General features: G+C 49.5%; 2 protein-coding genes across 3 annotated transcripts; one reads left to right on the plus strand and one right to left on the minus strand.

Moving 5' to 3' along the window:
* Window positions 1-3,754: 3,754 nt before the first annotated feature.
* On the minus strand, window positions 3,755-5,579 carry RBP5 (retinol binding protein 5). The gene is made up of 4 exons (XM_013958062.2): window positions 5,373-5,579; window positions 4,904-5,082; window positions 4,341-4,442; window positions 3,755-3,924 (listed from the first exon to the last, which is right to left on the minus strand). Exons 1-4 carry the CDS (start codon window positions 5,443-5,445, stop codon window positions 3,871-3,873), a joined length of 408 nt encoding a protein of 135 aa, XP_013813516.1. The 5' UTR covers window positions 5,446-5,579; the 3' UTR covers window positions 3,755-3,870.
* A 715-nt stretch (window positions 5,580-6,294) lies between these two features.
* On the plus strand, window positions 6,295-21,486 carry CLSTN3 (calsyntenin 3). 2 transcript variants are annotated; one of them, XM_067303295.1, is made up of 18 exons: window positions 6,313-6,424; window positions 9,093-9,215; window positions 10,252-10,447; window positions 10,940-11,148; window positions 11,458-11,607; window positions 12,241-12,426; window positions 12,874-13,143; window positions 13,441-13,553; window positions 13,633-13,795; window positions 14,833-14,889; window positions 15,597-15,754; window positions 15,936-16,084; window positions 16,538-16,764; window positions 17,941-18,111; window positions 18,669-18,814; window positions 18,956-19,091; window positions 20,548-20,765; window positions 20,849-21,486. In XM_067303295.1, exons 1-18 carry the CDS (start codon window positions 6,340-6,342, stop codon window positions 21,017-21,019), a joined length of 2,928 nt encoding a protein of 975 aa, XP_067159396.1. In that variant the 5' UTR covers window positions 6,313-6,339; the 3' UTR covers window positions 21,020-21,486. The 2 variants fall into 2 exon arrangements, with proteins under 2 accessions (XP_067159388.1, XP_067159396.1); XM_067303287.1 differs by lacking the exons at window positions 18,669-18,814; window positions 18,956-19,091 and having other exon boundaries at window positions 6,295-6,424.
* Window positions 21,487-21,543: the final 57 nt, after the last annotated feature.

Below are 21,543 nucleotides of genomic sequence, written 5' to 3' on the forward strand. Positions count from 1 at the left end.
GTGGGTGTGCCTGTAGTGTGCCCACACACTAGAATTAGGATTAAGTGGAGGATATTAACTCTGGTACTTCCTGATTTCTGAATATTTCCTTTGCACGATGAACATCTTGGGCAGCCCTACTCCTGCGCTGTAGAGGAGCAGGTCCTGCTGGCTTACTGTCCCACCAGAAGGGAAGCTTGTGCTCTGAGACCACATCCAGAAAGAAGCTGGCAAACACTAGAAGCTGTTATCCAGAAGACCTGTTACCAACAGGCTACTGATGAGAGGATCTTTCTCACTTGCAAAGCACTGATAGACAGAGGGGTTTTAGGATCATTTGTAAAGAAACATAATTTCAATGTGTTCTTGACAAATAATCTTATATCCAGAAGGGACTACTGGAAGTTCCCAGTGGCACTTTCAAGGCAAATCCTTCTTTTTTGTTTGTTTGGGTTTTTTTGTTCTTTTTCTTTCCCTGCCAACACAATCTGGGGTACTAGGAGAGTGCTTCTGCTGGTAAAGCAAAGAGTGATAGTCTGGGATGTGCCTGTCTGGAGCAGTCCACCTCTCATACATGTCCAGCAGAGCTACATGATTTGGCCAATATATCTATGCCCTCAGTCCTGCTCCAGTGCTCCTACTGGAGGTGCCCCCTTCAGATACCCTTTACAATCCTCTTTACAGAAATATGGTAGCTAGGAGCTAGGAAGTGTTGGATACCACTTGTTCCTAGGGAGGAGGTCTGTTCCTTTCATTGCTTATGGGCAGAATACATGTAGCACCACAGAACTCCAAAACTAGCACCTGTTTGGTGCCTCCTTGCCTCAGCTGGGTTACAAGACAGCTGGACAATAGATCTTGACAATGCCTGTGCAAAGTAAAGAAACTGAAGGAGATTGGGAACGAAAGCTGCTCTACAGCTTAGGAACATGCACGACATCATCACCTGATGTGTGAACCCCCTCATCCACTGGGAAGGAGAAGATGGGATGGATACTCGATTCTCTAGTCCAACAACACACACAGCAAGGAGGACAGAGAAACACCTCTGTTGGGCATCCTGTGGCTGCGCCACCAACCCTTACAGAACACTCCTCCAACCAGGGCGACAGACCAGACTGATCTGTAAACACTGATCTGCTTTTCCTGGGCACTATACCTTCAACCCTTTGGCCTGACTACCCAATAATCAGACTTCTCTTCTGTCTGGTCTTTAATTGACTTTTTGTGACACTCCACCACTAGTCTCAAGACCTGGGCTTCACACAGTCAGGCTTGTGCCATCCAATGGCTTATCACTTTTCTGGACGAATCATGCCACTCCTGCAGCTTATGTTGATGTGGAGAAGGACAGGGGCTTCCTTGGTAACCTGCTCCAAAAGAAGGCTCAGGACTATAATAGTGGGTCTTCCCCCTGGTGCGGCAAGCAGCAGCACCTTGGCAGTCTGTTTCTCTGTCTACTAAATCACAGAGTAGAGCGAAGTGGAATACCCCTGAAGGGATATAGTTCCACAGCACTAGCCACTCTGTGAGGGACAAGAGTAAAGACAGAGTATACTCCCAATATCAGACCTTATCCCCAGTCTTCCACTAGCATCCTCACCACCCACAGGCTTTTGTCTAAATGATATAGTGTGGTTGTGCAGTCACCACCTGGCTTAGGCATGGGCCAAGCATCATACCTACAGCATGGCTACAGAAGAAAAGACAAGTTATTAGTGATGGTAGTTACTACTGAAACTCTGGAATGGATTGGAATACTATCCCTTATGATTGTTATGACTGTGGATCACCTCAAATGGGTATGTTTCCTATCCATTTTTCCTATCTATGGTTCTGGCACAACTGGATCACTTCCTGAATGCAAGATGCTGTCATGGATATAATGGTTGCCAAACACTTAGAAGCAAATCACTCAGCATATCACCTCACAGGCTTCCATGACAATTATGTGGATGATTGAACTCTGGTGTAGTTAACTATCTAAAGTCAATGGCCATCTACAATCAAACCCAGATGTGAGCTCAGAAAAGGAAAGTTTCTACCAGACCCTGGTACAGTGCTTTTCACACCCCAAAATTAGTTGATTAGTTGATGATCACACAGTCTGGAGGATACCAGTCTGGAGATGGTGAAGTGAGCTTGATGTTGGCAATCAGAAGCAGCTCAGAGGGCTCTCATTGTACAGAGGACTGAAAGGAGGGTAGCAGCTTAACTAGGTTTTGGCTGCTGTCAGCCAAAGCTCTGCCTCTTACAGCCTGACAGTATTATGAGGGTAATATAGAGGGTCCTGATGACTGACTGGGTCATGGAGGTATGCATGGAGCAGGTAAATGAGGTGTGAGACAGCTGCCAGCTGGCCTGGCTATGATTGCCCATTGAGTTTGATTGTGTCCCACACAGTGGCACGCTTGCACTGTCGATATGGACAGGGTGTTGCAGCCTGGGCTGTCTTCAGAGACAACCTGCAGGAGCATGAAGTCAATACTTACAGGTACAGTTGCAGCTCCCCCACCCTTTGCTTTTCATATGTTCTGAAGCAGAGCTCTTCTCATGGCTCTCATCTTCTCATCTCCTTGAAAAAAAAGCTCTTTGGAGAATACTACTTTCTAGATCAGCTGCTGGAGGAAAAATCCATTTTCTCAGCTTAAAAAGGGCCCATATTTTCAATATCTGCCTAGCTTTTGGCTCTTTGTGATGTTGGTAGCTGCATATTTTTGAGTACCCAGCCCTTCAAACTTTTGTGTGGGAGACAAGCCCAAGTTTCCTTCAGAAATAACTTCCTGCAGGCTTGTCTACATCCCTTTGGATGTCTTCATGGAAGAACACCTCTGTCTTTAGCACTGGTGCCTCTTTTCAGGGGACCTCACCTGCTTTGGGTCTGTCCCTTGGTCTCTGATTGTGGGGAGGAGCTGTGAGCCAGGGGAGCTATGACAGCCATGGGGAGACAGCACAAGAAAAACCAGGAGTGCTGGGAGCAGAGGTACTAGTCTTGATGTCTTGCACCAGTGGTGGGAAGAGAGCCTGAGCCTTCCTCACCCTCTGGACATCCTCATGAGTGCAGTGAACATGGGCTAGTTCCTATAGCCTCAGTCGTCAGATTTCACATGATTACATGAAAATCCTTAACTTTGGGGACCATTTCTGGTTTCTAGCCATCCTACTTGAGGTCAAGATCCTCAGAAAAACATGACATCCCCAGGAAGCAAGAGTCGGTGGTTTGTATATGTGGGTGTGGATGTAGGGGCAATCTCAGCCATTCTTGTTGACTTGGGCTGGTGATTTCTGCTTTCCAGAGGGAGCCGAGGAGCTGCATTTCAGGGAAAGGGTTTCATTTGGGGAGTGTGGGGACTACTTCAGAGGAGAGGGCAGGAGGAGCACGGGGAGCTGCAAGGTGCTGGGCCAGGCCACGTGGCGGTGGCACCCGCCGCCCTAAGCAGGCAGGGGTGGCCCCGGCCCCACTCCTTTCCTGCCCAGCTCTTATTGTGAAAGGAGCCTCAGTGTAACCCAAGCTGCATCTTCCTCCCCGCCTCGGCCCACCCTTGCTGCCTGCCTCCCCGCCCCTGCTCTCCCACAGGCCTGGCCCCCCCAAGAAGAGCCCAGCCCCCCCCCCCCCCCCGGCCCCGGGGGAGGTCCCAAGGCTCCGGACCAGCGCTGCCTGCCACCGCCCAGCGACGGCAGCCTTCACTGGCTGCCTTCCTGCTGCAGGCTAGCGAGCTGCACGGGCTGCTGCCGAGCTAAACGCGAGGCAGAAGAAAACACACTGTTACAGGGGTCTTGGCCTACTCGCATCTTTTGCTTGTATTTTAATCCATGAGGAGTTTGCTCTTGAAAGCGAGGATCCAGCTTGGGCTGCTCCTGCTGATGGTGGGGTTGGGCCCAGAGAAGTGGTCACTTCACTTTCTGAAAGACCTGAAAACAAACCTCGTCCTCAGCTGTCATGCGCTGGGGAAAAGGTGGAGATGAAAGAGGAGTTTAGGCTGGATCCTTCCCATCTCTTGTCCCCACCTCTGCCCCTGCTTGGCCCCAGGCTGCTGTGCTCCAAGGCAGGGCTGTGACGCTGCCTGCCTGTTGCCCACAGCCCTGCCTGCCCTCTCAGCTTGCACCGTGAGCCTCCCCCTCACAAAGCCCCAGCTGGTCCACATTGTGGGCCAGGGAAGGGACATCAGCTTTGCTGAGCTAACTTTTAAGTCCCGGAGGCGGATGTTTGTGTGAAGTGGTCATTGCCCCTGAGGAGCCATGGCAGGCGCCTGAGAGGAGCTGGAGGGAAGCTGTGCAGGCTCCTTCACAGCTCTCAGCACCCACATGGTGTATCCCTCCATTCTCTGGGATTTAGCATGCTGCAGCAGACCCCTCCTCACCAGATGCAGCTGGTCCCCCTCCAGCCAGTGCCTCCAGCCTCTGTTCCTCTTCTCTCCTAGCTGCTCACACACCAGCTGATCACCTTCCCAGGAGACAGTTGTCTGAAAAAGGAGAGGGGGAGACAGTCCCAGGAGAAGAAAGTCTTGGCAGTACTGATTTCCAGGGCTGACATTCACTGTTCCTCTCAGACACATATTAAAATGCAGTCCCTGATCTGGCATTTCTTTTGTGGCTCCTGGGGACAGATGCTCTTTGTGGGGGGCTGAATGACCCCATGGCTCTGCAACTCAGTACTGGTAAGTAGGCTGAATTTCTGGCTTTACAGGGCTTTGCTACAGAGGATAGTATCCTCTGTGTCCCCAAAGTGCTGGTTTTCTAGCCCTCTGGTATACATCCCTCTGCTGTGGGATATTTGCTCATTGAATCACTTGCTTCCAGACCTCCAGGATAAGGCCAGCTCTGAGCTGTGATCTCTCCTGGTTCATGCATCAAAAGCTGGGCAAGTCCTAAATTTCTAATCCAGCCCAGTCCACTGACATACCACCCTGCTTGGACTTCTCACCTGGCATTTGCGTCCATCTACAGGTCCCAGGTCTTCCTCAAACTGGACTCCCAGGTCAAAATCCATCACATAGTCTCGCAGGGAGGTGACTGTGCGGATGATCATGTGATCTCCCACGTGGATGATCTCTTTATCGGGCTTCAGGAGGCAAACCACTTTCCGCAGGACCATGTTGATATCTGGAGGATGAGACGGGAGGGGCAAGATCTGTGTTCTACCTATGTGCCTCCTCTAGCTGCACCCCTGCAGAGCTCCTCCGCCCCTCCAGCTGGGGAGTCCTGGCCATGATAACCCCTTCCCCCCGCCACATCGTGGGTGTATCAGAGGGCTAAAAGTGAGAGACACAGACGGAAGGATTAGAGGGTTCCCAAATCTCTTCCTCCTCTTGCCTTATTCTTCGGGCTGGCAAGTTTGGAGACAGAAAGGAGGAAAAGAGGAGGAAGGAGCTGGAGGAGGAGGGTGAAGTTACCTAAAGCCCGCAGGTAATTGTCCATATTCTTTTGGGAGACGAAGCAGTAATAGCCGGTGAGGTTGGGAGGCATCCCGGGGCAGAGGGCCTGGCCTGGCGGAGAGCGCTGCCCGGCAAGGACGGGACAAGCATGGAGGTGGGAGCGGGTAAGCTCCTGCGGCCGGGCCGGTCCCTCTCCCGCGGCGCGGCGAGATACGCAGGGCAGCCCAGCTCCGGGCTCCTCGCTGCAGTAAGAGTCCCCGCACCGGCAGGCGCAGGAAAGGCCGGAACTGCCTCTACTCCCGGCATCCCTGCCTCAGCTCAGGAGAACGTGAGGGCAGAAGGTCACCTCCTCGCCCTCTGCCCTCCTCGGAGGCTGTTTTTGTTAAACTCCTGTCTGGCCCCGTCCCCTCCTCGCGCCGTGACGCCGGTGGCTGCGAGCTTCCTCGGAGCAGTGCCCTGAGTCCCGCGGCCCGACCCGTCTACAGCTGTCGAGGAGGCGCCGTGGCAAGCTGACAGCTCCGCCTTGCCGCCGCCTGGCCCGGGGAGCGTGGGCGGCGGGGTCTGGATGTGGTTTGCTGCCCCCACCCCGACATTCTCCGGCCCTCCGCATCCCCCTGCAGCGGAGAGCAGCTTCCTAGGGCGAAGCACCGATCGCCACTTGCGGAGGCACCCCACACCCCTCACCGGCCTGCAGCGAGGGGGGAAAACAGCGCCGCGCCGCGCCCCCGCGACTCGGCTGCCCGCCCCCCTGCAGCACCTGTCTGGCGGGCTCCGAGCATTGGCTGCCGGCGCCCATCCATCACCGCCGGGCCCGTGACGTCATGCTGCAGTGGCGGGGCGGGGCCGGGGCGTGGGGCTGCCGGAGGAGGTGCCGCTCCGTCCCCGCGCCCGCCGCCGCCGCCGCCGCCGCAGCAGCAGCCAGGGCGTGGGCCGGGCCGGGTCGGCGCTGTCCAGCTGCCCTCAGCGCGCCGCGGCCGGTGCCGCCATGGGCAGCCCTCGGCCCCGCGCCTCCGTGCTGCTCCCGCTCCTCTGCCTCTGTGCGCTGCCGCTCGGCGGCTCCTCCAACAAAGGTGAGCGGCGGCGCCGGTCAGGGTCCCCGGTCGGGGCCGGGGCTGCAGCGCTGCACTCCGGTGGGACCATCCGGCCGCCCTTCGCGGCGGGGGCTGCGGGGCAGCTGTCAGCAGCAGCTCATGCATCCGCCTCTCGCGATTGCGGTGTGGCTCACGCGCTGTCAGTCGCCTTCACATTCTGTCACATTCTGTCTCCGGCTGGCCCCCAGCACCTCGGGCTTTCTCTGCCGTTTCAGGCACTCTCGTCCCATCCCTTCTCTCTCTTCAGCTACTCGCTCTATCTGTCTCTTTCCACTCTTTTTCTACAGTCTTTTCTGCCAGTGTTCCCTCCTCATTTCCCCTTTTTCCACCCACTTATCTTGCTTTTGTTTCAGTTCATGCTCTGTGGGTTTAGCTTTCCCTCCCTTTCTTAGCACGCTGAGAGAGAATGTGTTGCTTCTCCACAGACCCCTCCAGTTTTCTGAAACCCATCCCCTACATCCATCTTTCAAGCCTAGTTCATGCATCTGGGATCTGCCTATAGGAATTATTATACGGTTATGTGTTAACTATGCAAGTTGCTTACATAAAACTGTATTTTATGTGCTAAATAATAAAAAAAACCCCCTAATGCTACCACCCTAACATTCTGAATGCAGATGTTCTTTGAACACATAGAGTAATGGAGAAAGATGTAGGTTCCTAGTTCTGTGTCTGTAGGCACAGACACAAGAGATCCATTCTAGGGGAGTCAGTGAGACAATCTGACAGAGTGGGGGACTGAAAACATGCATGGCACTCAGGGGACATCAGGGAATGTGACATTTTAAGGTTCTTTCTGTGCTTCAGCAGAGGCAGGGCTAGTTCTGGCCGCAGACAGCAGGTGCAACACAGAGTGCTGGGTATGCTGATATTGGCAGGGGTATTTATTTGTATTACTCTAGTGTTGAGGGGCCCAGTTGCAAGGCAAGGCCCTTTATGCTCTGTTTTTTCTCTCTCCTTTGTGAATTTACACTCTATGAAACATATGTCTACCTTTGGCAAATGATTTTAGTCATGTAAGAACTTTCTTGAAGCTGGTAGGAGCCTATTTTTCTAATCCCCAGGAACTCGCTTCCCAAGAAACCAGGCTGGTGATTCCCAAGTTGCAGGTGGATGCAGCAAAGGCTTTGTCCCTCTACCACCAGCTTGTTACCCCAGCAACAGGGCATTTTTGGCATTTGTAGCTATGGATTCTTGCCTGAGTGGCATGGTGCATGGACTAGAGCCGTCACAGAGAGGAATCTGGCTGGGGCAGTGGAGGAGTGGGGTGAAACGTGGGCATTTGCACACAGGAAGAATTCTGCCTGCGTGCTGAGCAAGATGAATGTTTCTTTGGGTTTCCTACGCAATGCTTTATAATCTTGATCAATATGGCGAGAGAGAAATCTGAACCTCCAGCCTTCCCTGCTATGTCAGGCTGGGTCTGCTGGCTCTGCCCTGCTGGTGCATCCCTACTCTGACCCATAGTCCTGCCTGCTGACCCACCACCCTGCTGCAGCAACATCCCTTGGTCCTGATTTGCAGAAGTGATCATGGCTGAGTTTGTAATAGATGCTGTCCCTTTTGAGTCAATACTTAACCCCATTCTCAGTACGGTGCTATAGGGTATTTTGCTGCAGAGAATGGATTCACATATTGGAAGTAGTGCCCTTGAGGGAAAAGGCTCTGTATTTTATTCTCTACCCACTCTGAGCCATGCTGTGCTCAAAGAATTGCCTGGTTGTAATAAATCTTGGTCTCCACAGGGAGGCAGAGTGGGGGATTATCTGGGAATGAGGGTTGTAACTAGGCCATGTACTATAATCTCTGAGGCCCATTTGGCAGAGAGTGGGCATGGGGGAGGGGGGAAGTTAATTTGTAATGATTTTTCTTCTCTCTTCCCTCCCTTCCCCCCACCCCTTTATTTCTCCCTTTCCCTTTCCTGGAGCCTGTGTGATAAAGATTAATTTGCTATTTCTGGGCCTGTGACATTTTTTGGAGCCTCCTGCTGGTTGCTGCCTCGATGCCAAACCTGGCTGGGCTCCAGCCAATGGGATAAGCAAGGAGGGGCCAAGGAAATATGGTGTTCACCATGGAGTAAGGAAGGAAGGAGCAAGGGACTCTGAAACTAGATTGTTATATGCATAGGAAGACTGACTGAGAGTGGGCCTGGGTGTGTGTTTGTAGATCCTGCACCTTAGGATGCAAGGCAGGAGTGTTAATGGCTGCACACAAGACTTGTTCCCTGGGGACACCCCAAGGGAAGATGTATCCTGGATCCTTTAGTTATGGCTTCAGTGAGCTAAAGGATTTAGCATTTGGAATCTGACCTCAGAACTAGGCTACTTCTGTCTCTTGGTTTTTTTTTAATCTCTTCAGCCTTCCTGGGCCCCCAAATGCCTCTCCACACATCTAACAAGATAGTAATGAGGAGGCCAGAAGGAACACAGTATTTCTGATGAGGTCTCCCAAGAGTGAGGTAGGGTAGAACTAAAGAAAGATAACTCCTTCCTCCCAACCTATTTTTAGCCTTCTTTACTAAGAGAAGAAGGTGGGGAGGGGCGATTGTCACCTGTCAGTGGATGATATTCTGCTCTTTCTCTACTAAATCTGTCATTTGTGGTTAACACATTCCTGTGCTCCATCCCTTCCCCCAAATCCATCTCAGCAAATAAGCACAAGCCCTGGATTGAAGCCGAGTATCAGGGCATCATCATGGAGAATGATAACACAGTCCTGCTTAACCCACCGCTATTTGCACTGGACAAAGATGCTCCGCTGCACTATGCAGGTAGGTGGGTAACAGCTTTGGAAAGGGTGGGAGGCAGGAGGAGACCTCCAAAGAGACAGAGACAGGGTCAAATACATCCCTGTGCCAGATTCTAAGTCTGTTCAGGAAATGACCACCTACAAACCTTATTCTGGAGGAGCTCCCCAGGGAAGTCTAAAGGCAATTTTGGATATATCTTGATTTAGGATCCTGTGAGATGTTTCCATTTGGGAGAGAAATGAGGGTGGAGCCAGCTACTTTTTGACGCAGTTCTGCTATTTACGAAGATCACATGCACAGTCCTGTTTCTATGAGTGGTGAAGAAAGCTGGTAGGGCACACTTTGTTTGCAGGTCCACATCCCTCACAGCGAGCACAAATCTCTGAAAATTCAGACAATGCTTCTCTGAGATTTTATTTTCCTGGTGCTTGCTTAGGCTGTGCCTGGAGCTTTCTCATGCCTTCTCTCTCAGCTTTGGGAGAGAAAAGGTTGTGCCTGAGAGCTGAACTTTAGGATTTAGCTGACCCCATCTGTAATTCCCTGAAGGACTGTGCACATCCTCTGTGGGGGTGGATGAGACATCATTAATCTGCATGCTTTAGCTGTCTATCTGCAATAAATGGCCTATTTGGCCTCATTGGGGGGGGGGAGGAGAAATAATGATTGCAAAGTGCTCCCTCAGTGCTGTGACTGTACAACCTTAATACAGCTAGCTTGAGCCTTGTAACCTCTAGTCTTTGCAGATGCTGGTTGTCTCCTTGCCGTGGGAATAGTCTCCAGTAGAGGGCAATCTATACCGTAAATGGCTGCAAGAGATGGTAGAAGGAACTCCTAGGGAACCAGAAATTGCACCAAAATGACAGGTGATAGTGAGGGAGAAAGGAGACTGTCAGTTACAAAGGAAGAAAATATAGGAGAGGGAAGTGAGGGGACATACTGCAAGGGTGCAGGTGCACAACGAAAGGAGAACAGGGAAAAGGGTCACAAGGAAAGGAAAATTACTGCTCTCCTCAAGCCTTTCCTTTCTCCCCTTCCTCTTTCCCCCTGTGGGTACCAGGTGAAATCTGTGGCTTCCGGATCCATGGGGCAGGGGTGCCCTTTGAAGCTGTGATCTTGGACAAAGCTACAGGTGAGGGGCTGATCCGGGCTAAGGAACCAGTGGATTGTGAAGCACGTAAGGAGCACACGTTCACCATCCAGGCTTATGACTGTGGAGAGGGACCAGAAGGGGCCAATACCAAGAAATCACACAAGTAAGTCCATGTGGTGCTTACTGCATGTTACAAAATGCTGTCTGTCACAGAAGCGGAAATGAGAAATGCTGTGGGAGCTCTTCTTGTAGCCGAAAGGATTTTTCTCTAGCCTTGATCCCATAACGTTAATAGTACTCAGAGAGAAATGTGATGGTCCTGTTCACTGACTCTGTGAGCCACATGAGTGAATGCACTACAAATGAGGAGTGTTTGACAGTTGTGCCTAATGGTAGTGTCTTATGTTATTGCATATGCAGGAGGTCCAGATTATATTTTCAGTCCTTTAACTCTTTCTCTGGGATTGGAAACCTTTGTCCAAACTCCTATGAGCCAACACTGCTATGCTGAAACCCAGGTTTCTTTCCTTGTCCTTGCCTCTGATGGTTGGAACTGGAACTAGTGCACTTCAGGGGCACTGATTTGCAAGGAAGTTTAGGTGGCGTTTGGTTCGTCATCAACTGATAAGTTCTTACTCACATTTCTCTGCATCAGGGCCACAGTGCACGTTCGAGTAAACGATGTGAATGAGTTTGCTCCTGTCTTTGTGGAAAAGTTGTATCATGTGGCAGTGACTGAAGGAAAGCTGTATGATCGCATCTTGCGTGTGGAGGCCATTGATGGAGACTGCTCGCCACAGTACAGCCAGATCTGCTACTATGAGATCCTGACCCCTAACATTCCCTTTCTGATTGACAACGATGGTAAGAATCTGAACTGACCACGACCATGTCACACTCCCTTTCTGCCTTGTTCTCTCTCTGCCTGTCCCATTTGTTGGCAGATGTGTGCTATATGAACTGTGATTCTTCTAGCATTCCTATCCTTTTATTCCTATTCTATCCTTGTGCAGAGATGCAGCAGCCATTTTGTGGGATGCTGTAGTATGTTACAGAGAGGCACTCCTTTTTGGTTGTTTTTGTAGTTGATCAGAAGTAAGAGTGGTTTCTAGAAGGAACATCTTTGAGGAGGCTGTCTTTCTTCTCCCTTGACCTCTTTGTTTTGCTAACCAGGGAACATTGAGAACACGGAGAAGCTGCAGTACAGTGGAGAACGCCTCTACAAATTCACAGTAACGGCCTATGATTGTGGAAAGAAGCGGGCTTCTGATGATGCTGAAGTAGAAATCCAGGTGAAACCCACCTGCAAGCCCAGCTGGCAGGGTATGAAACCTCCAGATAGAGTTCTGTCTTCCCTTTGCTTATGCTGAACTGCTTAGTCCTACTGATTGGGAATGTTTATATATACATATATAAATATGTGTGCACATACATACAGTTCAATTCTGGCATCAACCCATCAGTCCCATCTAAGGTCACTGTATTGCAAAGCTACCAGAAGGCAATTCTAACATGGGGAAAACATTCCTTGTATTACTGGGAAATACTGTGCATTTGATAAGGCCCATAGACTGTATTCAGTATGGATTGATTTCTTTGGTTCATCTTGAGAATCTTTGGCTTTTCCAGAGGTGCTGTGTGCCCACAGATTCAGCTAAGTCAATAGAATTAAGGGGAAATCAACAGATAAATATCTGCTTTGCCTGATAAGAGAGGCTAAAAATCCAAGGGGCTAGCTGTAGAAGATGAGAATTTGGACTCTGTTCTTCTAGGAATTCTCCCCTTGCAGTGATCCCAGGCACGTAAGGTTGAATGGGTTGATTTTTCAATGCAGAAAGGGCCAAAAATCTCTAGTTTTGGCCCAGTCCATAGATGTCGTTTGTGTGAACCAAATGTTCTGGCCTTGGGTCCTTGGCAAGCCCTAACTCCTCTTTTTCTCTCACTCTCCTTTGCTAGGCTGGAACAAGAGGATTGAGTACACACCGGGTGCAGGCAGCCTTGCACTCTTTCCCAGCATTCACCTGGAGACCTGTGATGAGCCCCTGTGGAACATCCAGGCCACGGTGGAGCTGCAGACAAACCACGTGGCTAAGGGCTGTGACCGGGATAACTACTCCGAGAAGTCACTACGCAAACTCTGTGGTGAATGATTCTTTCCTGAGCCAAGTGCAGCTCTCACAAAGCACCCTGCCCTTTCCCCTAAAGGGAGGCACAGTATTACCTCTGTACTTCACACAGGAGAGCTGCTGAGACACAATCCTCATATCTGCTGTGGTCAGCAGCGCTGTGACCTCACCTGATGCACTGAGGGCAATGAGGACCCTGCCTATATTACTAAGGGACTCCCAATGCTCTCCATGATGGAAAGCTGGAGATTTCTGTTCACTGTCCCATTAGACAGAGTCTGTGGGACTTTCCTCAGCACAGATGGAAAGTCACCATCCCATCCACATGTGGCCCATAGGCAGCTCTTCTCCCTGTGCTCTGCGAAGTTACAATGGGCCCTCTAGTACCCCCTTCTTCTGTGTCCCAGTTCCCAGGCTCATCAGTCTCCTGTTGTGACATTCCTGACTATTTCCTTCTTGATAGGTGCTGCCTCAGGAGAGATAGACCTGTTGCCTGTGCCTAGCCCCACAGCAAACTGGACTGCGCGGCTCTCAGTGCACTACAGCCAGGACAGCAGCCTCATCTACTGGTTCAATGGCAGCCAGGCTGCCCAGGTGCCTGTGGTGAATGGGCCAAATGCCCATGAGGGGCTGAGTGACCACTTCACCCTGTCTGTATGGATGAAACATGCTGTGGTGCCTAGCAAAGGCAGGAGGGAAGAGGAGACGGTGATCTGCAGTACAGTGCAGAGTGGTGAGACACTTTTCCTGGGGAGCTGACACTTCTGCCCACTTCTAACTTCTTAGAAGGGATTGTCCTTGCAGGTGGAAATCTCTTTATTCCACAATGGGACCTGGGAAGGGGTCTCTCCTTAGGAACATATCTTCTCCAGCCTGCCAGCTCCTATCACATTTTTTGGGAACAGTTGAGCCCACTGTGAACACATGGTGCTGAATGCCAGTCATGCAGGCTAGCATGTGTTTCTGGGCTCTGGCTAGTGACACTGCTTTGAAGAGTGATATGTAACTCCCTGTGCTTGCCCCCTTGTAGAGGATGGCTACTCGCATTACTCTCTGGCTGTGCATGGCTGCCGAATTGCTTTCCTATACTGGCCATTGCTGGAGAGTGCAAGGCCTGTGAAGTTCCTTTGGAAGTTGGAGCAGGTGAGGAAGTGTTTGCCTTCTCTTCTTGTTCTTTCTCCTACTTGCTCTTGCTGATCCCTCCTTCTGCTGTCTGCTATAGGTCTGTGATGATGAATGGCACCATTATGCCCTCAACCTTGAGTTCCCCACTGTCACGCTTTATGTGGATGGAGTCTCTTATGACCCTGCTCTCATCCATGACAATGGCCTCATTCATCCCCCACGGCAGGAGCCCTCCCTCATGATTGGAGCCTGCTGGACTGGTGAGTGCCCACTCCCTGACCTATGCTGTTACCATAAGGGAAACAAGGGAGTGGAGGGAGAGCCAGAAGAGGTGGAAGAAACACTGCCTAATACTAAATGATGCAAACAACATTGCAGCCATCTCAGCACCTTGGCATCAAAACCAGTGTGGCTCCTTCTCTCCTCATGGGCCAAGCCAGGAGGTCATGGTAACAATAGCTCAGGAACAAGTGTCAATGGCAGCTTCACGTATAGCAGCAGTAGAACATGCAGACGGATAACCAGCTTTCAGGTGAAGGAGCGATGAAACTACCTCATTCAGGCACTGGCCTTTTTACCAAAGCTTCTCACCAGAGGGCAGGCAGTACTGTTTATGCTGCTGGTTGTATTGTTGAGGATTTGTGTGCCTTTAGGGTCTACATGGAGAAGTCACAAATCATTCTGCCCAGGAGATGAGTTGGTGGACAAAGACCAGGTTAGGAACCTAGTTAAGCCATTACCAGATTAAAACCAGTGCTGTGGAGATGAAAGACTGTCTTTCCAAGGTCTTTCAGTTCTCCTACAAGAATGGAGCAGGACAAAACCAAAGGAATTTGCCTGCTGCTTGTCATCACTCCACCAGAAACTGCCAGCAGGTCAGACCTTTCCTATAGTCCTGCTTCTGCCTGGTCAGGGATATTAATCAGGTTGGGATACTCTCCTGGAACCATCTGAGTTTCAAAGACTGACAAAAGTGGCTTTGTTGAGAACATGGCTAGGATCAGTGATAAATGAGAACCACTTAGTTCCTAGAATAGATATCATTGTGAAAGGAGGAAAAAAAAACATGCTTTCTTCCTTTTATCAGTAACTCATCCTACAGTCTCACCATCCCCTTCATGAGAGGCACTATGCTATCGCTCTTCCGGGATGTACTGTCTGTAAGGTTGAAGGGTGCACTGCAAGGCACATGACTCCAGAGCTGTTCTTTTGCGTTAGGTGATACCAGAGCTTGCTTGGCCCTGAGTCCACCCTCTTCCAAGGCCTAATTGCTTGTCTGAATGTTCTTCTTTTGCAGAAGAGAAAAATAAAGAGAAAAACAGAGTAAATGAGAACTTTACTGATACTGTACAAGGTAGGGTAAAGAAATAAGGTAGCTCTCTTCCCCTCTTTGCCATGCATGACTATCATTTCTTGCATTGTGCCTTTCTCATACAACTCCCACCCGGTCCTGTCCTGCCACCTCTCACCATCTTGGGGGGAAAACCCTTATTATCTGACAGACTGCTCCTTGACACCTTGATCTCTGTGGAGCATGAGAAGGTCAACGGGAGGACTACAGCCTGCTTTGAGAGACTGAGTGTGTTTTTCATGTGGAGAAATAGAACAGTCCTCATGCCTGGTCATTGAAGTTGGTCTCTGAAGAACACAACAGCTATTAGAGACATCAGGAGATGTCACCTCATCCCTAACTGTCTATAGAGCATATCATTTTTTTAAAAGCCCTCACAGAAACCAGAGTGAGAAGGGGAGGAGAAATTGTTTCCATCTGGCATTCAGTGGTTTGGCAGAAACTTCTCTACACTACCCACTGTTCTCTGCCCTAGTCTTTCTGTCAGTCTGTTTTTCTCACTCTTCTCCCTGTCTGGAATTCCAAGAATTGTCATCTCCTAACTTTAACAACCCCTGTCTTTGTTGTCCTTGTTCCTCCCCATCTCATGTACCCCTCTGTTTCTCTCTTTCTTTCTCCTTTAACATTTATATGACCCTCACTGTTGCTTTTGTCTTTTCTTCCTTCCTCTCCCTGTCTCTCGCACCCTTCACCTCCCATGTTTCCCTCAGGAGATCCTCTGCCGATACACCACTACTTCCATGGTTACTTGGCTGGCTTTACTGTGCGGCCTGGCAGCTTGGAAAACCGGGAGGTTATTGAATGCCTCTATGCCTGCCGTGAGGGGCTTGATTACAGTGACTTCGACAGTCTGGGCAAAGGGATGAAGGTATGCTCATCTCCACAGCCTGCATGGGTCTCCTCCACTCTCCTCCCTGCTTTACTTCCTAGGACTTTGCCTGCTCCTCCACCTCAGAGGGCTCCCTGTCTTTCTCCTTTGCATCTCTCTTAACCTGGACTCTTGGCATTTGCCAAAGAACCCTGAATATTTTCTTCTCTTCCACCTGTAGGTTCATGTGAACCCCTCTCAGTCCCTGCTCACCTTGGAGGGTGATGATGTGGAAACGTTCAATCATGCAATCCAGCATGTGGCTTACCTGAACTCACTGCGCTTTGCTACCCCTGGAGTCCGGCCACTCAGGCTCACCACTACTGTCAAGTGAGTGGCCAAAACAGCACCTCTGGCTAAGCTCAGTAGGAAGATTACCTCTCTTTTGGCTAAAATTGCACTCCCACACCTTGTACTGTAACTCTGATTGATGCCCCTGCATAGTTAAGACTCTTTCTAGAAAATAATCATTAAAGTATCCAGATGCTTGCCTGGGGTCCATTCAGGTGTAGCAGAACTTCTGCTTTCGCTCATGATGTTCCAGGCATGTGGGCTGGTTTTAATTTTTCTCTATGGTGTGTGGATGTCACCAAGACACTTGAAATACAGTGATGTCATTCCCAGCACATTTCTCTGTCTTGCACAGCAGGCTATAGGGAAGCTTTTGGAAGACTGCCAGAAAAAAATATTCCCTTCACTGGCAGTCATGGGCAGGAGATGCTCTTTGGCAATGGAGTGGATAGAATCTAGGGCCAACTAGTGCGTTCTCCTTCTCTCCTTCAGATGTTTCAGTGAAGAGTCCTGTGTCTCCATTCCTGATGTGGAAGGCTATGTTGTGGTGCTACAGCCTGATGCCCCCCAGATCCTGTTGAGTGGCAATGCCCACTTTGCTCACCCTGCATCAGACTTTGAGGCACCTGATGGGGTTCCCCTGTTCCCCAACCTCCAGATCACCTGCTCTATTTCTCACCAGGTGGAGGCCAAGAAGGATGAGAGTTGGCATGGTACCGGTGAGTGGAGTACAGGGAGAGGTATAAGATAAACCAGAAAGATGTGCAAGTGATGCTGTTCTGCATAGGAAGTAGAGCCCCTCATGATGCCCAAACAGGGGAGAGCTTACAAATATAGAAGCAAAGCACATTGCCTGTAAATATGTAGGGTAATCAGTTCTTATCCCTTTCTGCTCCTCCTGGTACCTTTTCCATCCTCCCAGTTCCTTGCCTCACTCCCTCCTCCTTCTTTCCCAGGCTGCTGCTTCCTAAACCCTTTCACATTTTACCTACATTTCCCCTTACTGAATCTAACACTGGATGTTATTCCTCTTCTCCTCTCCACTCCAGCACTTCCTCAGTCTCCTCCTACTTCTGTCTCTCCTGCTTCCCATATTTCTTTGCCCTCCAGACTCTTCCTGCACCACTTATTCCTATAAATTCTCCAGTTTGTTTCCTCACACCCTATAATATCTTGTCTCTCAATTTCCCTCCATTGCACTCAGATTCCTTTTCTGCACTCTATGTTCCACATGTCCTTTCACCTCTTTTGTCTCTCTTCTGCTAATCAGATTCTTTGCTCATAGTTTTCTGTTTAATAGCTAGAGATATGGTTACCTTTCCTGAAGATGCTCTGGATGTGCTTCCCTGTTTGCTTCAGTTAGTTTTTAATAGATCTCTTTCCTGGGGCCAGCTTTGCTTATACAATGATGAGTATCTTGACTTAGGGCAGGTTGGTCTTAGCCCTGCTGAAAGCAACTAGTCATTGAAAGTGGTTGCCATTTTGAGTAAGATAGGATCTCAAACATGGTTACCAGCAGCTGTGAGATACGGGAAAGCTTTCAAAAGCATTCAGTGTCTGGGAATGTGTGATATAGTTGTTGCTAATTTGCACATTGCCATCATCAACAGAGTCCTTATAGCCAAGATGTATTATCATGAACCAGTCCCATAATGGTATGTTGTTCCAAAATAGAGTGACTTTATTATGTGCATAAATAATATCATTAGAAACAGGGGGACTCCTCCAACAAATAATTAGACTAACAGTGATTTTACTCAAGATCAGTGTGAGCAGAGAAAGGGAAGTCATTATTTATGATGTGGGCACTTCTAAGTAAGTGGGTACCATTGTGAGTAACTCCTGCCTTGATTCATGTCTGTCTGGCTTTCTGGCCTCGTCTTCTTTCCTCTCAGTGACAGACACACGAATGTCAGATGAGATTGTGCACAACCTGGATGGCTGTGAGATCTCACTGGTAGGAGATGACTTGGACCCAGAGAGGGAATATCTGCTGCTGGATGCGGCATCCTTGCAGCAGCGGGGCCTCGAGCTTGTTAACACCTCTGCCTACCTCACCATCACAGGTATGTCTTCTCCTTGGCCACAGTTGTCTTTTTATGCCTCTTTCAATGCCTGTAAGGCATCACTAGGAGAAGCACTTAACCCAGTGTTAGAGATGCTCTGATGCACTTTGCAAGGTTCTGAGAGGTAGCCTTTTTCTGAACTACTGGTTTTTGAAGTCCCAGACCATTTCCTTGGAGAGATGGCTCCTCCTCCAGCACACAGTGCTAAGGCACAGTGTCTGAGCTCTGACTCAGCCTTGCATCACTCCTGACTTTCTCCCGTTGTCCTTGAGGTTTGATATTCTCAGATACCAGTAGCACTGGTGCAATGCTTCTGCCCTCTCCAGAACTTAACAGGACTGTTGCTCTAGATCTTTCCTTCCCTTTGACGTGTTTTAGCAATGCAAGCAAGGATTTCACCAGATCCTTTGCAGCTAGTTCCAAAACTGCTCCCTTCCATGAACCCAGCATTGCCTTAGCTGTCTCCATAGCTCTTAGGCTCTACAGGACTATTATGCTAGATAACATAGAAGCAGGAGCTTCCTCATCCCTCAGCAGTTCTCTCTTCTTGGTCTCAGGGGTGGAGAGCATTGCAGTATATGAGGAGATACTACACCAGGTCTCGTACCACATCAGCCATGGTGCTGCTCTTTATGAAAGGAAATTTCACCTGTCCTGCACTGAGATGAATGGGCGCTACTCCAGCAATGAATTTACTGTTGAGGTACAAGATCAATACATGCACATACAGTTGCTTCTGCGTGCATGGAGAGGAAATGGTGCAGAGGAATGCACAGCAATGTTGGCAGGATCACAATGAACACAGGGCTAAGTCTCACTCTCCCTCACTCTGGTCTTTCTGCAGGTGAATGTCCTCCACAACATGAACCGAGCTGCTCATCCTAACCATATTCTGAGTTCCCAGCTGTTCATGCACCGAGGCCATCACTTACCCCCAGAGCTATCTGGGCACAGTTTGGCAAGCGCCCATAGTGACTCTAGTATGTAACTCTATCTTTTGGTTTTATTCCCTTGGATCAGAATGTTCATTTTCTGATATCCTGGTAGAATCTATAGTACAGACTTCATTTCAGGCTCCCTACACCCATCTTACTGAGTTTTAATTATACTGTCCTGTCCCACTCTTCATGAGCAAATGGACTGCAGTCCAGATCAAATTGTGTTTTAGAGCTTGGTGTGACAATTATTCCCCTTTGTTGTGTTGCTTCTCTGATGTGCGTAGAAGTTGTCAGAAACCTACACCTGAGAAGGTCTAAAATGAGCAGCCATGAGCTGGTACTATTCCATTTGTGTATCTTGCAAATGTGCTCTGCAGAGCTGGGTAACGTGATTTCAGACAGAAGTGAAGAGAATCAAGGCTGGCACTGCTCTAAGAGGAGACAGAACTAGGTGGTGATCAGTAAGGCAAAAAAATATAGGAGACAGCACCCTGCAGACAGGAGGCCAAGAGGAGGATTCTTGCCCCCAGAACAGAGAGCGAAATGAGGACTGAATCCCAGACCAGAGATTTGATTTGTTGGTTTGACCTGGCAGCTCTGTGCCACAAGCATGAAAGCAGCCTAATTGGTTCCTCCTAGGTTGTGATAGCTCAAGGTCTGTTACAGAGGACTCTACATCATTTTTGGCCTCCTCCTGTAGGGAGCATGGATGCTTTGCCTTTGGTTCTAGCTTCTCGCAGCAACTGATTCAAAACTGGTCCAGTCTGCAGCTGAAACTGAACCACTGCAGGAATAGCATATGTGCTGGTAGAGCCCAAAAGATCTGCCTTTGCTACTCCCTTCCCCAGCTCTTCCTGAATGCAGCAGAAGCAGCTAGGTTCTGTACCCTTGCTGTACAGAACCACCCAAAATTAATCCAAGGAGAGCCTAGATAGGTTGTCCAGGAAAGATGATTATTTGGGGAATCAGGGCTCAACCTAGAAACCTAAATGGCTGTGCTGAGACTCTTTAGATGAATTTGAAATCTTCTCCTGTGGAGAAGCTGGACTTGGACTGTGACATTAAATTAAAAGACCATCACAACCCTCACCTCTGCCCCATGTGCAAAGCACACTTCTTTGGGCTTCCTTTCTTCTCTACTGCTTACTTAGAAATCACACCCTCATGTTTCTACCTCCCAAGGGTAGGATACAAATGACTACTATGTGACAAATTCTAGTTACCTCAGTAAGTGAAGACATGCAGATCCTACTGGCAAGACCTGATGTTAGAGGACCTGGGCATCCTGGGAAACTGTGCAGGCATTGAGTGAGGATGCAGCAGCAGAAGGCAGGAATTGCCTGTGCCCAGGGGAGTGAGTCAGGACGTTCCTGCCTAAACCAAGAATGCAAGCTCTGCCCAGCAGCCCTGGTTTCTATGGGTTAGGTGTGGGTCAGGTTGGAAATATATGTTTATGTGACAGACTCTGACCACTCCTCCTCCTTTTCTCTCTCCACAGTGGTCCTCAGTGCAGCCACTATCATCATTGTGGTGTGTGTGGGCTTCCTGGCACTCATGGTGATCCTTGGCATCCTGCGTATCCACTCACTTCACCGCCGGGAAGCAGGGCAAGAGGTCCATGGGGCTGTTGCAGGGGGGCACACAGGCACCAGCAGCAAAGACGGTGATATGTTCTGGGATGACTCAGCCCTCACCATCATAGTCAACCCCATGGAGGTGAAAAGCAGTCACAGTGGGTTGGGCTGGGGGACAGTTGGGTTGCCAGATCTTTCCTCTCACCCGATGTCTCATCTCCCCAGTCCTACCAGAGTTGCCAGGAGAGGGCAGCAGAAAGCAGCAAGGACAGAGCTAGTGAGGGCATGGAGGAAGATGATGACAGCAGTGACTCGGAGACACCTGACTCCCCAGACAGCAACGATATGGATGACCGACACATCATGGGCAAAAGAGATGGCTCTCACCACTACTAGGAGCCTTAAAACATCATTCCAATGGATCCCCACACCATATGGCTGGAAGGAGGGGGTGTCTTATTTTAATCTCCTTCCCCTACCTTGTACACATATTCTCCTCCCTCATTTCTGCCTTCCATGTTCCTTCCTCTTCTGTCATTCTCATTGTGGACATTCCCCACATTACTGACCCCCCCATTTGGCTCTCTAGAAACACATATTAGAGCACTTGCACCTGACAGTGGCACAGTTCAAACTATGATGAGGAAGGAGGGGCTTGGAAAGAATAGTAAATTGGAAGAGGAGCCAGGCATAGGGCTCAGAGTGGGGTCTCTCACAACCCCTCCCCACTCCCCAGATATTATATATATATATACTGTATATTTTTTCAATGTTGTCGTTTGAGGTTTATTCTTGTTTCATGCAAAAAACAAAACACTGCAGCTTGTGTCGCTTTGTAAAGTTGTCGATACTCCTAAACTAAATGAATGAAGGAAAGAAGGATGAGGAAATGAAATGGATTTTAAAATAAACGGATTTAA

Source organism: Apteryx mantelli, chromosome 1 (assembly GCF_036417845.1).
Source record: "Apteryx mantelli isolate bAptMan1 chromosome 1, bAptMan1.hap1, whole genome shotgun sequence".
In the NCBI taxonomy this organism is placed as follows: Eukaryota; Metazoa; Chordata; class Aves; order Apterygiformes; family Apterygidae; genus Apteryx; species Apteryx mantelli.